General features: G+C 60.9%; 1 protein-coding gene across 1 annotated transcript in view; it reads left to right on the top strand.

Moving 5' to 3' along the window:
* Positions 1–1,000: 1,000 nt before the first annotated feature.
* The window catches only part of HCFC1 (host cell factor C1), a 58,992-nt gene continuing 47,227 nt past the window's right edge, over positions 1,001–12,765 (top strand). The window contains 7 exon segments of the mRNA XM_054052192.1: positions 1,001–1,076; positions 4,146–4,361; positions 7,206–7,354; positions 8,863–9,023; positions 11,112–11,199; positions 11,201–11,321; positions 12,581–12,665. Coding sequence (XP_053908167.1) covers positions 1,016–1,076; positions 4,146–4,361; positions 7,206–7,354; positions 8,863–9,023; positions 11,112–11,199; positions 11,201–11,321; positions 12,581–12,665 — 881 coding nt within the window. The 5' untranslated portion in view covers positions 1,001–1,015.

The following is a 12,765-nucleotide window of genomic DNA, read 5'->3' as shown; positions in this document are numbered from 1 at the left end:
GGATAACGGGGTTGTGGGTAATTAGTGGGGTTTGGGGTGATTGGGGGGTTGGGAGAGGGGGGTGGGGGGTGAGTAGTTGGGTTGGGGTGATTAGTGCTGTAGGGGTAATTGGGGGGAGGGTAATTAGTGGGGTGGGGGTAGTTGGAGTTGTGGGGTAATTAGCGGGGTTTGGGGTAGCTGTGGGCGTAGAAGGCGGTAGGAAATGGGAGGTAATTAGTGGGGTGGTGGGTAATTAATGGGGTGGGGGCAGTTAGTGGTACTGGGGGGGCAGGAAAGGGGGCGTAATTAGTGGAGAGAGGGGTAATTGGGGTCCTCCAGGGGGGGAAAAGGGGGGGTTAATTAGCGGGCTGGGGATAATTGGGGTCTTGGGGTAACAGGGTTGTGGGTAATTAGTGGCTGGGGCGTAAGTGGGAAAGGGGGTGGATGGTAATTAGTGGGGTTGGGGGTAATTGGAGTTTCGGGGGGGGAGGAAAGGGGGTAATTAGTGGGGGTGGGGCAGAAGGGGGCGTAATTAGTGGGGTAATTGGGGTCTTGGAAAAGGGGGGTGGGGGTAATTGGGGGGAAGGGGGGCAGCTGGGGTAAAGGGTAATTAGTGGGAGGTAATTGGGGTGCTGGGAAAGGGGTAATTAGTGGAGTGGGGGGCAGTTGGGGTCCTGGGGAAAAGGGGGTGTGGGGGCATAATTAGTGGGGTGGGGGTAATTAGGGTCTTGGGAAAGGGGGGTTGCGGGGTGTAATTAGTGGGGTAATTGGGGTGCTGGGGGGCAGGAAAGGGGGTAATTAGTGGCGTTGGGGGTAATGAGGTGCGGGGGGGGTCAAAGAGGGGATAATTAGAGGTGGGGTGATTGCAGTGCTGGGAGGGGGGTAATTAGTGGGGTCAGGGGTAATTGGGGGGATTGAGAGGGTGTCCCCCCCGCCCTTAACGGCTAATTAGTCGCTTAACGGGGACTAATTAGCGGTGTGGGTAATGAAGGGGTGGGGGGGAATTGCGCCCCCTCGTGGTCAGTTGGGCTCATTAATGGGTTGGGGTAATTGTGTAGTCATCTTCTTAATTAGCCCATTAATTAGTGTAGGAGAAGGTAAATACGTGGCTGGAGGGGGGGGGGAGGGCAATTGCAGCTCCCCGGGTTAATTGGAAGGGGTAATTAGCCGAGTTGGGCTAATTGAAGTCCAGGCAAGGGGCAGTTGTACGGTGGGGTGGGGGTAATTAGTTGCCTTGAGCTAATTAAGCGCTACAGAAGTAATTGCGTAGCGGGGGGGGGGGGGGAGGGAGGAGGTGGTACCTCCCAGCACTAATTGTGTGTGTGTTAATTAGCTGAGGGGGGTAATTAACTGAGTTGGGGTAATTGTGATAGCGAGGGGGCAGTAGTGTGGCCGCGGAGGTTAATTGTGAGGTGAAGAGGGAGGTAATTAATGGGGTTAATTAAAGGTGGGGGGGGGCCAAGTGCGCCCCCTGGCGCTAAGTGGGCGGTTGGGTAATTAACGGGTTTGCACTAATTGGGAGGGAAGGGGCGATTCCTCCTCATGAGCCGGGGGGGGGGGGGGGCTGATTGGGGGGTAATTAGACAGAGCAAGGTAATTAATGAGGGCTAATTAGGTCGGGGGGGGCAACCTCAGGGCCCAGTTTTGGGGGTCAAACCCGTGTTTTTAACAGCGTTTATGGGTGTCCCCCCCCCCCCATTTTAGGGTCTCGACCCCCCCATTTTAGGGTCTCAACCCCCCCCCCGGTTTAGGGTCCCGCCCCATTTTAGGGTCCCCCCCGTTTTAGGGTCTCGACTCCCCCCTTTTACGGTCTCAACCCTCCCATTTTAGGGTCTCAACCCCCCCTGTTTTAGGGTCCCCCCCTGTTTTACGGTCTCAACCCCCCCATTTTAGGCTCTCAACCACCCCCGTTTTAGGGCCCCCCCCGTTTTAGGGTCTCAACCCCCCCTGTTTCAGGGTCCCCCCCCGTTTTAGGGTCTCAATCCCCCCTGTTTTAGGGTCCCCCCCTGTTTTACGGTCTCAAACCCCCCCCCGTTTTAGGGTCCTCCCCCCCGTTTTACAGTCTCAACCCCCCCTGTTTTGGGGTCTCCCCCCGTTTTGGGGTCTCAACCCCCCCATTTTAGGGTCTCAACCCCTCCTGTTTTAGGGTCCCCCCCGTTTTAGGGTCTCAACCCCCCCATTTTAGGGTCCCCCCCATTTTAGGGTCTCAACCCCCCCCATTTTAGGGTCCCCCCCCGTTTTGGGGTCTCAACCCCCTGTGTTTGTGCTGAACCCCTCAGTTTTGGCCCTCAACCCCCCCTGGTTTTGGGTCTCAACCCCCCATTTTTTGGCCCTTAACTCCCCCTGTTTTGGGGTTCAACCCCCCCGTTTTTGGGTTCAACTCCCCGGTTTTGGGTCTCAACCCCCCATTTTTTGGCCCTCAACCCCCCCTGTTTTGGGGTTCAACCCCCCCAGTTTTTGGGTTCAACTCCCCTTTTTTGGGTCTAACCCCCCCCCATTTCTGGGCCCTCAACTCCCCCTGTTTTGGGGTTCAACCCCCCCAGTTTTTGGGTTCAACCCCCCGGTTTTGGGTCTCAACCCCCCCATTTTTTGGCCCTCAACTCCCTGGTTTTGAGTTCAACCCCCCCCTATTTTTGAGTTCAACCCCCCCCTATTTTTGGGGTTCAACCCCCCCTATTTTTGGGTTCAATGCCCGTTTTTTCAGTCTCAGCCCCCCATTTTTTAGCCCTCAACCCCCCCCGGTTTTGGGTTCAACTCCCTGTTTGGGGGTTCGACTCCCCCTGTTTTGGGGTTCAGCCCCATGTTTTTGGGTTCAACTCCCTGTTTTGGGTCTCAACCCCCCATTTTTTAGCCCTCAACCCCCCCCTGGTTTTTGGGGTTCAACCTCCCCTATTTTTGGGGTTCAACCTCATAAAGTTTTTGGGTTCAACTCCCGTTTTTGGGTTCAACTCCACTTCTTTGGCCCTCAACCCCCCCCTGTTTTGGGGTTCAACCTCCCCTGTTTTTGGCTTCACCCCCCCCTGTTTTGGGGTTCAACCCCCCCCCCGGTTTTTGGGTCTTAACCCCCCCAGTTTTTGGCCCTCAACTCCCCCCATTTTTGGCCTTTGGCCCTCAACTTCTGTGTTTGGGTTTACCCCCCTGCTCCCCCCTTTTTGGCCCCTGACTCCCCATTTTTAACCCTTCACTCCCCCTTTTTGGCCCCTGATTCCCCATTTTTGGCCCCTGATTCCCCATTTTTGGCCCTCGATTCCCCATTTTTGGCCCTTCACTCCCCTTTTTTGGCCCCTGACTCCCCTTTTTTAACCCCTGACTCCCCATTTTTAACCCCTGACTCCCCATTTTTGGCCCTCGATTCCCCATTTTTAACCCCTGACTCCCCATTTTTGGCCCCTGACTCCCCTTTTTTAACCCCTGACTCCCCATTTTTAACCCTTCACTCCCCTTTTTGGCCCCTGACTCCCCATTTTTGGCCCTTCACTCCCCATTTTTGGCCCCTGACTCCCCATTTTTAACCCCTGTTTCCCCGTTTTTGGCCCCTGACTCCCCCTTTTTGGCCCTTCACTCCCCATTTTTAACCCTTCACTCCCCATTTCTGGCCCCAGACTCCCCATTTTTAACCCCTGTTTCCCCGTTTTTGGCCCCTGACTCCCCATTTTTAACCCTTCACTCCCCTTTTTGGCCCTTCACTCCCCTTTTTTGGCCCCAGACTCCCCTTTTTTGGCCCCAGACTCCCCTTTTTTAGCCCCTGACTCCCCATTTTTAACCCCTGTTTCCCCGTTTTTAGCCCCTGACTCCCCCTTTTTGGCCTTTGATTCCCCATTTTTAACCCTTCACTCCCCATTTTTAGCCCTTCTCTCCCCATTTTTAGCCCCTGACTCCCCCTTTTTGGCCCTTCACTCCCCCTTTTTGGCCCCTGACTCCCTGTTTTTAACCCCTGATTCCCCGTTTTTGGCCCCAGACTCCCCTTTTTTGGCCCCTGACTCCCCATTTTTAACCCCTGACTCCCCTTTTTTGGCCCCTGACTCCCCCTTTTTGGCCCTTCACTCCCCCTTTTTGGCCCCTGACTCCCCATTTTTAACCCTTCACTCCCCATTTTTGGCCCCAGACTCCCCCTTTTTGGCCCTCTACCCCCCGTTTTTGGCTCTCACCGCCCCCTCCCGTTTCAGGTCCCGTTGGGCGGATGGCGTCGCCGGGGGGGGGCTCTCCCCCGGCCCCCCCGGCCCCCGCGGCGCTGCAGCCGCGCTGGAAGCGCGTGGTGGGCTGGTCAGGCCCCGTGCCCCGGCCGCGCCACGGCCACCGCGCCGTCGCCATCAAGGAGCTCATCGTCGTCTTCGGCGGCGGCAACGAGGGCATCGTCGATGAGCTGCACGTCTACAACACCGGTGCCTGGGGGGCGCGGGGTTTGGGGTTCGGGGGGCGGGGGGGGGACCTGGGGGGCTCTTGGGGTCTTGGGGGGGCAGAGGAGGGCTATTTTGGGGTCTGGGGGGGCTCTTTTGGGGTATTTTGGGGTCTGGGGGTATGCAGTGGGGCTCTTTTGGGGTCTGGGGGGACACTTTGGGGCTCTTTTGGGGTCTGGGGGGGCACTGTGGGGGTCTGGGGGGGCACTTTGGGGCTCTTTTGGGGTCTGAGGGGGCACAGGAGGGGTATTTTGGGGTCTGGGGGGGCACAGGAGGGGTATTTTGGGGTCTTGGGGGGGCACAGTGGGGCTCTTTTGGGGTCTGAGGGGGCACAGGAGGGGTATTTTGGGGTCTGGGGGGATGCAGTGGGGCTCTTTTGGGGTCTTGGGGGGCACTTTGGGTCTCTTTTGGGGTCTGGGGGGGCACTTTGGGGCTCTTTTGGGTCTGGGGGGGCACTTTGGGGCTATTTTGGTGCCTGGGGGGACACTGTGGGGCTCTTTTGGGGTCTGGGGGGGCTCTTTTGGGGTATTTTGTGGTCTGAGGGGGCACTGTGGGGCTCTTTTGGGGTCTGGGGGGACACTGTGGGGGTCTGGGGGGGCACTTTGGGGCTCTTTAGGGGTCTGGGGGGACTCTTTTGGGGTCTGGGGGGGCACTTTGGGGCTCTTTTGGGGTCTGGGGGGGCAGAGGAGGGGTATTTTGGGGTCTTGGGGGGCACTGTGGGGCTCTTTTGGGGTCTGGGGGGCCCTTTTGGGGCTGTTTTGGGGTCTGGGGGGGTGCTTTTGGGGTATTTTGGGGTCTGGGGGGGCACTGTGGGGCTCCTTTGGGGTCTTGGGGGGCACTTTGGGGGTCTGGGGGGGCACAGTGGGGCTCTTTTGGGGTCTGGGGGGGCTCTTTTGGGGTATTTTGGGGTCTGGGGGGACACTGTGGGGCTCTTTTGGGGTCTGGGATGCTCTTTTGGGGTATTTTGGGGTCTGAGGGGGCACTGTGGGGCTCTTTAGGGGTCTGGGGGGGCACTGTGGGGGTCTGGGGGGGCACTTTGGGGCTCTTTTGGAGTCTGGGGGGACTCTTTTGGGGTCTGGGGGAGCACTTTGGGGCTATTTTGGGGTCTGGGGGGACACTGTGGGGCTCTTTAGGGGTCTGGGGGAGCACTTTGGGGCTCTTTAGGGGTCTGGGGGGGCACTTTGGGGCTCTTTAGGGGTCTGGGGGAGCACTTTGGGGCTCTTTAGGGGTCTGGGGGGGCACTTTGGGGCTCTTTTGGTGTCTGGGGGGGGCACTTTGGGGCTCTTTTGGGGTCTGGGGGGCACTTTGGGGCTCTTTAGGGGTCTGGGGGAGCACTTTGGGGCTCTTTAGGGGTCTGGGGGGGCACTTTGGGGCTCTTTTGGTGTCTGGGGGGGCACTGTGGGGCTCTTTAGGGGTCTGGGGGAGCACTTTGGGGCTATTTTGGGGTCTGGGGGGGCTCTTTGGGTCTCTTTCGGGGTCTGGGGGGGCACTTCGGGGCTATTTCGTGGTCTGGGGGGACACTGGGGCTCTTTTGGGGTCTGGGGGGCACAGTGGGGCTATTTTGTGGTCTGGGGGGCACTATGGGGCTATTTTGTGGTCTGGGGGGGCACTTTGGGGCTCTTTTGGCATCTGGGGGGCACTGTGGGGGCACTGTGGGGCTCTTGGGGTCTGGGGGGCCACTTGGGGTCTCTTTTGGGGTCTGGGGGGGCACTTTGGGTCTCTTTTGGGGTCTGGGGGGGGCACTTTGGGGCTCTTTTGGGGTCTGGGGGGGCACTTTGGGGCTCTTTTGTGCTCTGGGGGTGCACTGTGGGGCTCTTTTGGGGTCTGGGGGGACACTTTGGGGCTCTTTTGGGGTCGGGGGGGCACTTTGGGGCTCTTTTGGGGTCTGGGGGGGGCACTTTGGGTCTCTTTTGGGGTCTGGGGGGGCACAGTGGGGCTCTTTTGGGGTCTGGGGGGGGCACTTCGGGGCTTTTTTGGGGTCTGGGAGGGCACTTTGGGTCTCTTTCGGGGTCTGGGGGGGCACTTTGGGTCTCTTTTGGGGTCTGGGGGGGCACTTTGGGGCTCTTTTGCGGTCTGGGGGGGCTCTTTTGGGGTCTGGGGTTCACTTTGGGGCTCTTTTGGGGTCTGGGGGGGCACTTTGGGTCTCTTTTGGGGTCTGGGGGTGCACAGTGGATCTCTTTTGGGGTCTGGGGGGCACTTTGGGTCTCTTTTGGGGTCTGGGGGGCACTTTGGGGGTCTAGGGGGCACTGTGGGGCTCCTTTGGGGTCTGGGGGGGCTCTTTTGGGGTCTGGGGGACACTTTGGGTCTCTTTCGGGGTCTGGGGGGGCACTTTGGGGCTCTTTTGGGGTCTGGGGGGGCTCTTTTGGGGTCTGAGGGGGCACTTTGGGGCTCTTTTGGGGTCTGGGGAGGATCTTTTGGGGTATTTTGGTGTCTGGGGGGACACTTTGGGTCTCTTTTGGGGTCTGGGGGGGCACTTTGGGTCTCTTTTGGGGTCTGGGGGGGCACTTTGGGTCTCTTTTGGGGTCTGGGGGGGCTCTTTTGGCGTCTGGGGTGCACTTTGGGTCTGTTTCTGGATCTGGGGGGGCAGTGTGGGGCTCTTTCTGAGTCTGGGGGGGCACTGTGGGGCTATTTTGTGGTCTTGGGGGGCACTGTGGGGCTCTTTTGGGTTCTGGGGGGACACTTTGGGTCTCTTTTGGGGTCTTGGGGGGCACTGTGGGGCTCTTTCTGGATGTGGGGGGGCACTTTGGGGCTCTTTCTGGGTCTGGGGGTGGCCTGGAAGGGGGGATCAGCCCGTGTCCCCCCAGTGTGTGACCCCTCTCCCCCCCCCAGCCACCAACCAGTGGTTCATCCCGGCGGTGCGGGGCGATATCCCCCCCGGCTGCGCTGCCTATGGGTTCGTCTGCGACGGCACTCGGCTCCTCGTGTTCGGCGGAATGGTGGAGTACGGCAAATACAGCAACGACCTCTACGAACTGCAGGTGCGGGGCAGCGGGGGGCAACGGGGGCAACGGGGGGGGCAACGGGGGGGGCCGGGGGCAAGAGGAGGGGCAAAAGAGGGAAAAGGGAGGGGCCGGGGGGAAGAGGAGGGGCAAAAGAGGCAAAAGGGAGGGGCCGGGGGGAAGAGGAGGGGCCAAAGGGAGGGGCTGGGGGTAAGAGGAGGGGTTGGGGGGGCAAAAGGGAGGGGCTGGGGGGTAAGAGGAGGGGTTTGAGTGGCAATGGGGAGGGGCCGGGGGGAAGAGGAGGGGTTGGGGGGGCAAAAGGGAGGGGCTGGGGGGAAGAGGAGGGGCCAAAGGGAGGGGCTGGGGGTAAGAGGAGGGGTTGGGGGGGCAAAAGGGAGGGGCCGGGGGGTAAGAGGAGGGGTTTGAGTGGCAATGGGGAGGGGCCGGGGGGAAGAGGAGGGGTTGGGGGGGCAAAAGGGAGGGGCTGGGGGGAAGAGGAGGGGCCAAAGGGAGGGGCTGGGGGTAAGAGGAGGGGTTGGGGGGGCAAAAGGGAGGGGCCGGGGGAAGAGGAGGGGCAAAAGGGAGGGGTGGGGGGGTAAGAGGAGGGGTTGAGGAGCAAAAGGGAGGGGCTGGGGGGGAAGAGGAGGGGTTGGAGGGGCAAAAGGGAGGGGCTGGGGGGGAAGAGGAGGGGTTGGAGAGGCAAAAGGGAGGGGTGGGGGGGAAGAGGAGGGGTTGGAGGGGCAAAAGGGAGGGGCCGGGGGGGAAGAGGAGGGGTTGGAGAGGCAAAAGGGAGGGGTGGGGGGGAAGAGGAGGGGTTGGAGGGGCAAAAGGGAGGGGCCGGGGGGGAAGAGGAGGGGCAAAAGAGGCAAAAGGGAGGGGCCGGGGCAAAGGGGAGGGGCTGGGGGGGAAAAGGAGGGGTTGGAGGGGCAAAATAGAGGGGCTGGGGGGAAGAGCAGGGGTTGGGGGGGCAAAAGGGAGGGGTGGGGGGGAAGAGGAGGGGTTTGAGGAGCGAAAGGGAGGGGCTGGGGGGTAATAGGAGGGGTTGTAGGGGCAAATGGGAGGGGCTGGGGGTAAGAGGAGGGGTTGAGAGGCAAAAGGGAGGGGCTGGGGGTAAGAGGAGGGGTTGGAGAGGCAAAAGGGAGGGGCTGGGGGGAAGAGGAGGGGCAAAAGGGAGGGGCCGAGGGGGAAGAGGAGGGGCAACAGGGGGGGGGGCCGTGATCAAGGGGAGGGGCAAAAAGGGGGGGGCCGGGGCAAGAGGAGGGGCAACCGGGGGGCCGGGGGTAAGAGGAGGGGCAAAAGGGAGGGGCCGGGGGGAAGAGGAGGGGTTGGGGGGACAACAGGGAGGGGCCGGGGGTAATAGGAGGGGTTGAGGGGCAAAAGGGAGGGGCCGGGGGGAAGAGGAGGGGCAAAAGGGAGGGGCCGGGGGGAAGAGGAGGGGCAAAAGGGAGGGGCCGGGGGGAAGAGGAGAGGTTGGGGGGGCAAAAGGGAGGGGTTGTCGGGGCAGGAGGTGTTTTGGGGTCCCCGCTATGGTTTCGGGGTGCCTCCAGGCGAGTCGGTGGGAGTGGAAGCGGCTGAAGGCGAAGACCCCCAAGAACGGGCCCCCCCCCTGCCCCCGCCTGGGCCACAGCTTCTCCCTGGTGGGCAACAAGTGCTACCTGTTCGGGGGGCTGGCCAACGACAGCGAGGACCCCAAAAACAACATCCCCCGGTACGGGGGGGACCCCGAAACAACTGACCCGCTGCGGGGGGGGGGGGAGGGACCCCAAAAACAACAGCCCCCGGTACAGGGCACCCCGAAAACAACTGACCCGCTGCGGGGGGGGGGGACCCCAAAAACAACAGCCCCCGGTACGGCACCCCCAAAACAACTGACCCTGCCAAGGGGGGGGGAGGGACCCCAAAAACAACAGCCCCCGGTACGGGACGGGGGGACCCCGAAAACAACTGACCCTGCCAAGGGGGGGGCGGGGAGGGACCCCCAAAAACAACAGCCCCCGGTACGGGGCACCCCGAAAACAACTGACCTGCCGGGGAGGGGAGGGACCCCAAAAACAACAGCCCCCGGTACGGCCGGGGGGACCCCGAAAACAACTGACCCTGCCAAGGGGGGAGGGGGGGGGCCCAAAACCAACAGCCCCCGGTACAGCCAGGGGACCCCAAAAACAACTGACCCTGCCAAGGGGGGGGTGGGAGGGGGACCCCAAAAACAACTGCCCCCGGTACGGGGCACCCCGAAAATAACTGACCAGCCACGGGGGGGTGGGGGGACCCCAAAAACAACAGCCCCCAGTACGGTCACCCCGAAAACAACTGACCCTGCCAAGGGGGGGAGAGGGACCCCAAAAACAACAGCTCCTGCTGCGGGGGGACCCCAAATACAACAGCCCCAGTCGCGGGGGGGTGGGGGACACCAAAAACAACATCCCCCGGTACGGCGCACCCCGAAAACAACTGACCAGCCAGGGGGGGCAGGGAGGGACCCCAAAAACAACAGCCCCCGGTACGGCCGGGGGGACCCCGAAAACAACTGACCAGCCACGGGGGGGTGGGGGACCCCAAAAACAACAGCCCCCGGTATGGGCGCAGGGGGGACCCCAAAAACAGCAGCCCAGCCGGGGGGGGTGGGGGGACCCCAAAAACAACAGCTCCTGCCAAGGTGGGGTGGAGGGACCCCAAATACAACAGCCCAGCCACGGGGGGGTGGGGGGACCCCAAAAACAACTGCCCCGCTGCGGGGGGTGGAGGGACCCCAAAAACAACAGCCCCCAGTACAGGGGGGGGCTGGGAGGGAGAGGGGGCAGGGGGGACCCCAAAAACAACATCTCCTGGTATGGGGGGGGGCCTGGGGGGAGGTTCGGGGGGTATTGGGGACTCTGAGAGTGACCCACAGTGAGGTTTTGGGGGGGCTGAGATAAAGGTGAGGACCCCAAGAACAACATCTCCTGGTATGGGGGGGTGGGAGGGTCTTGGGGGGCTTCAGGGAGGACCCCAAAACCCAACATCCCCCGGTACAGGGGGGTGGGAGGGTCCGGGGGGGTTCAGGGGGGACCCCAAAACCAACATCCCCCGGTACAGGGGGGTGGGAGGGTCCGGGAGGGTTCAGGGAGAACCCCAAAAACCAACATCCCCCAGTACAGGGGGGTGGGAGGGTCTTGGGGGGGTTCAGGGAGAACCCCAAAAACCAACATCCCCCGGTACAGGGGGGTGGGAGGGTCGGGGGGGGTTCAGGGAGAACCCCAAAAACCAACATCCCCCGGTACAGGGGGGTGGGAGGGTCTGGGGGTGTTCAGGGGGGACCCCAAAACCAACATCTCCCGGTACAGGGGGGTGGGAGGGTCCGGGGGGGTTCAGGGGGGACCCCAAAACCAACATCCCCCGGTACAGGGGGGTGGGAGGGTCGGGGGGGGTTCAGGGAGAACCCCAAAAACCAACATCCCCCAGTACAGGGGGGTGGGAGGGTCTGGGGGTGTTCAGGGGGGGACCCCAAAACCAACATCTCCCAATACGGAGAGTCTCTGGGGGGCATAGAGAGATTTTGGGGGGTTCCCTGTGCCTCATTCGTTCTCTTTGGGCGCTCAGGTCCCCTCCATGTCCCATTCTGGGGGGGTCGCGTTGTTTTTGGGGTGCCCCCCATGCCCCTCCGGTACCCATCATGGAGTTGAGGGTCTCTCCCGGTGCTCCCCTGGGTTTTGAAGGACATTCCCAGCGACGCAGCGATGGTTTTTTTGGAGGGATCTCCTTGGATTTTTTTTGGGGTTCACTTTTGAACCCCCTTTTCTTGTTGGTGTCTCCTCAGGTACCTGAACGACCTCTACGTGCTGGAGCTGCGCGCGGGCGCCGGCGTGGTGGCCTGGGACATCCCCATCACCTACGGCGTTCTGCCGCCCCCCCCGCGAGTCCCACACCGCCGTCGTCTACACCGAGCGCGACTCCCGCAAATCCAAGCTCGTCATCTACGGCGGAATGAGCGGCTGCCGCCTCGGCGACCTCTGGACCCTCGACATCGGTGAGGAGGGGGACTCTCAGGGGGTTTCGGGGTCCCCCCCGATGGGTTTATAAGGGTTGGATGAGATTCTGATGGAGTTTTGGGGTCTCCTGGTGGGTTCTGATGGAGTTGAGGGTCTCCTGGTGGGTTTTGAGGAGGTTCTGATGGAGTTTTGGGGTCTCCTGGTGGGTTTTGATGGAGTTGAGGGTCTTCTGGTGGGTTTTGAGGAGGTTCTGATGGAGTTTTGGGGTCTTCTGATGGGTTTTGAGGAGGTTCTGATGGAGTTTTGGGGTCTCCTGATGGGTTTTGAGGAGGTTCTGATGGAGTTGAGGGTCTCCTGGTGGGTTTTGAGGAGGTTCTGATGGAGTTTTGGGGTCTCCTGGTGGGTTTTGATGGAGTTGAGGGTCTTCTGGTGGGTTTTGAGGAGGTTCTGATGGAGTTTGGGGTCTCCTGGTGGGTTTTGAGGAGGTTCTGATGGAGTTTGGGGTCTCCTGGTGGGTTTCGAGGAGGTTCTGATAGAGTTTGGGTCTCCTGTTGGGATTTGAGGAGGTTCTGATGGAGTTTTGGGGTCTCCTGGTGGGTTTTGAGGAGGTTCTGATGGAGTTGAGGGTCTCCTGATGGGTTTTGAGGAGGTTCTAATGGAGTTTGGGGTCTCCTGGTGGGTTTTGAGGAGGTTCTGATGGAGTTGAGGGTCTCCTGATGGGTTTTGAGGAGGTTCTAATGGAGTTTTGGGGTCTCCTGGTGGGATTTGAGGAAGTTCTGATGGAGTTGAGGGTCTCCTGGTGGGTTTTGAGGAGGTTCTGATGGAGTTTGGGGTCTCCTGGTGGGTTTTGAGGAGGTTCTGATGGAGTTGAGGGTCTCCTGATGGGTTTTGAGGAGGTTCTGATGGAGTTTTGGTGGGTTTTGAGGAGGATCTGATGGAGTTTTGGGGTCTCCTGGTGGGTTTTGAGGAGGTTCTAATGGAGTTTTGGGATTCCTGGTGGGTTTTGAGGAGGTTCTGATGGAGTTTTGGGGTCCCCCCAATGGGTTTTTAAGAGTTGGAAGAGGTTCTGATGGAGTTTTGGGGACTCCTGATGGGTTTTGAGGAGGTTCTGATGGAGTTTTGGGGACTCCTGGTGGGTTTTGAGGAGGTTCTGATGGAGTTTTGGGGTCTCCTGGTGGGTTCTGATGGAGTTTTGGGGTCTCCTGGTGGGTTTTGAGGAGGTTCTGATGGAGTTTTGGGGTCCCCCAAGTGAGTTCTGGGTTTTGGGGTCCCCCCTGACGGTTTTGGGGCTCCGCAGAGACGCTGACGTGGAACAAACCGTCGCTGAGCGGAGTGGCGCCGCTGCCGCGCAGTCTGCACTCCGCCACCACCATCGGCAACAAGTGAGTGGGGGCCCCGCACCCCAAAAACGGGGCTTCGCTTCCGTCGTTGAACCCCAAAAAGGGGCTTTTCTTTGGTCACTGTACCCCAAAAATGGGCTTT

The sequence above is a fragment of the Cuculus canorus genome, chromosome 32 (genome assembly GCF_017976375.1).
Source record: "Cuculus canorus isolate bCucCan1 chromosome 32, bCucCan1.pri, whole genome shotgun sequence".
Taxonomy (NCBI): Eukaryota; Metazoa; Chordata; class Aves; order Cuculiformes; family Cuculidae; genus Cuculus; species Cuculus canorus.
This window is presented reverse-complemented; position numbering and strand designations above follow the sequence as displayed.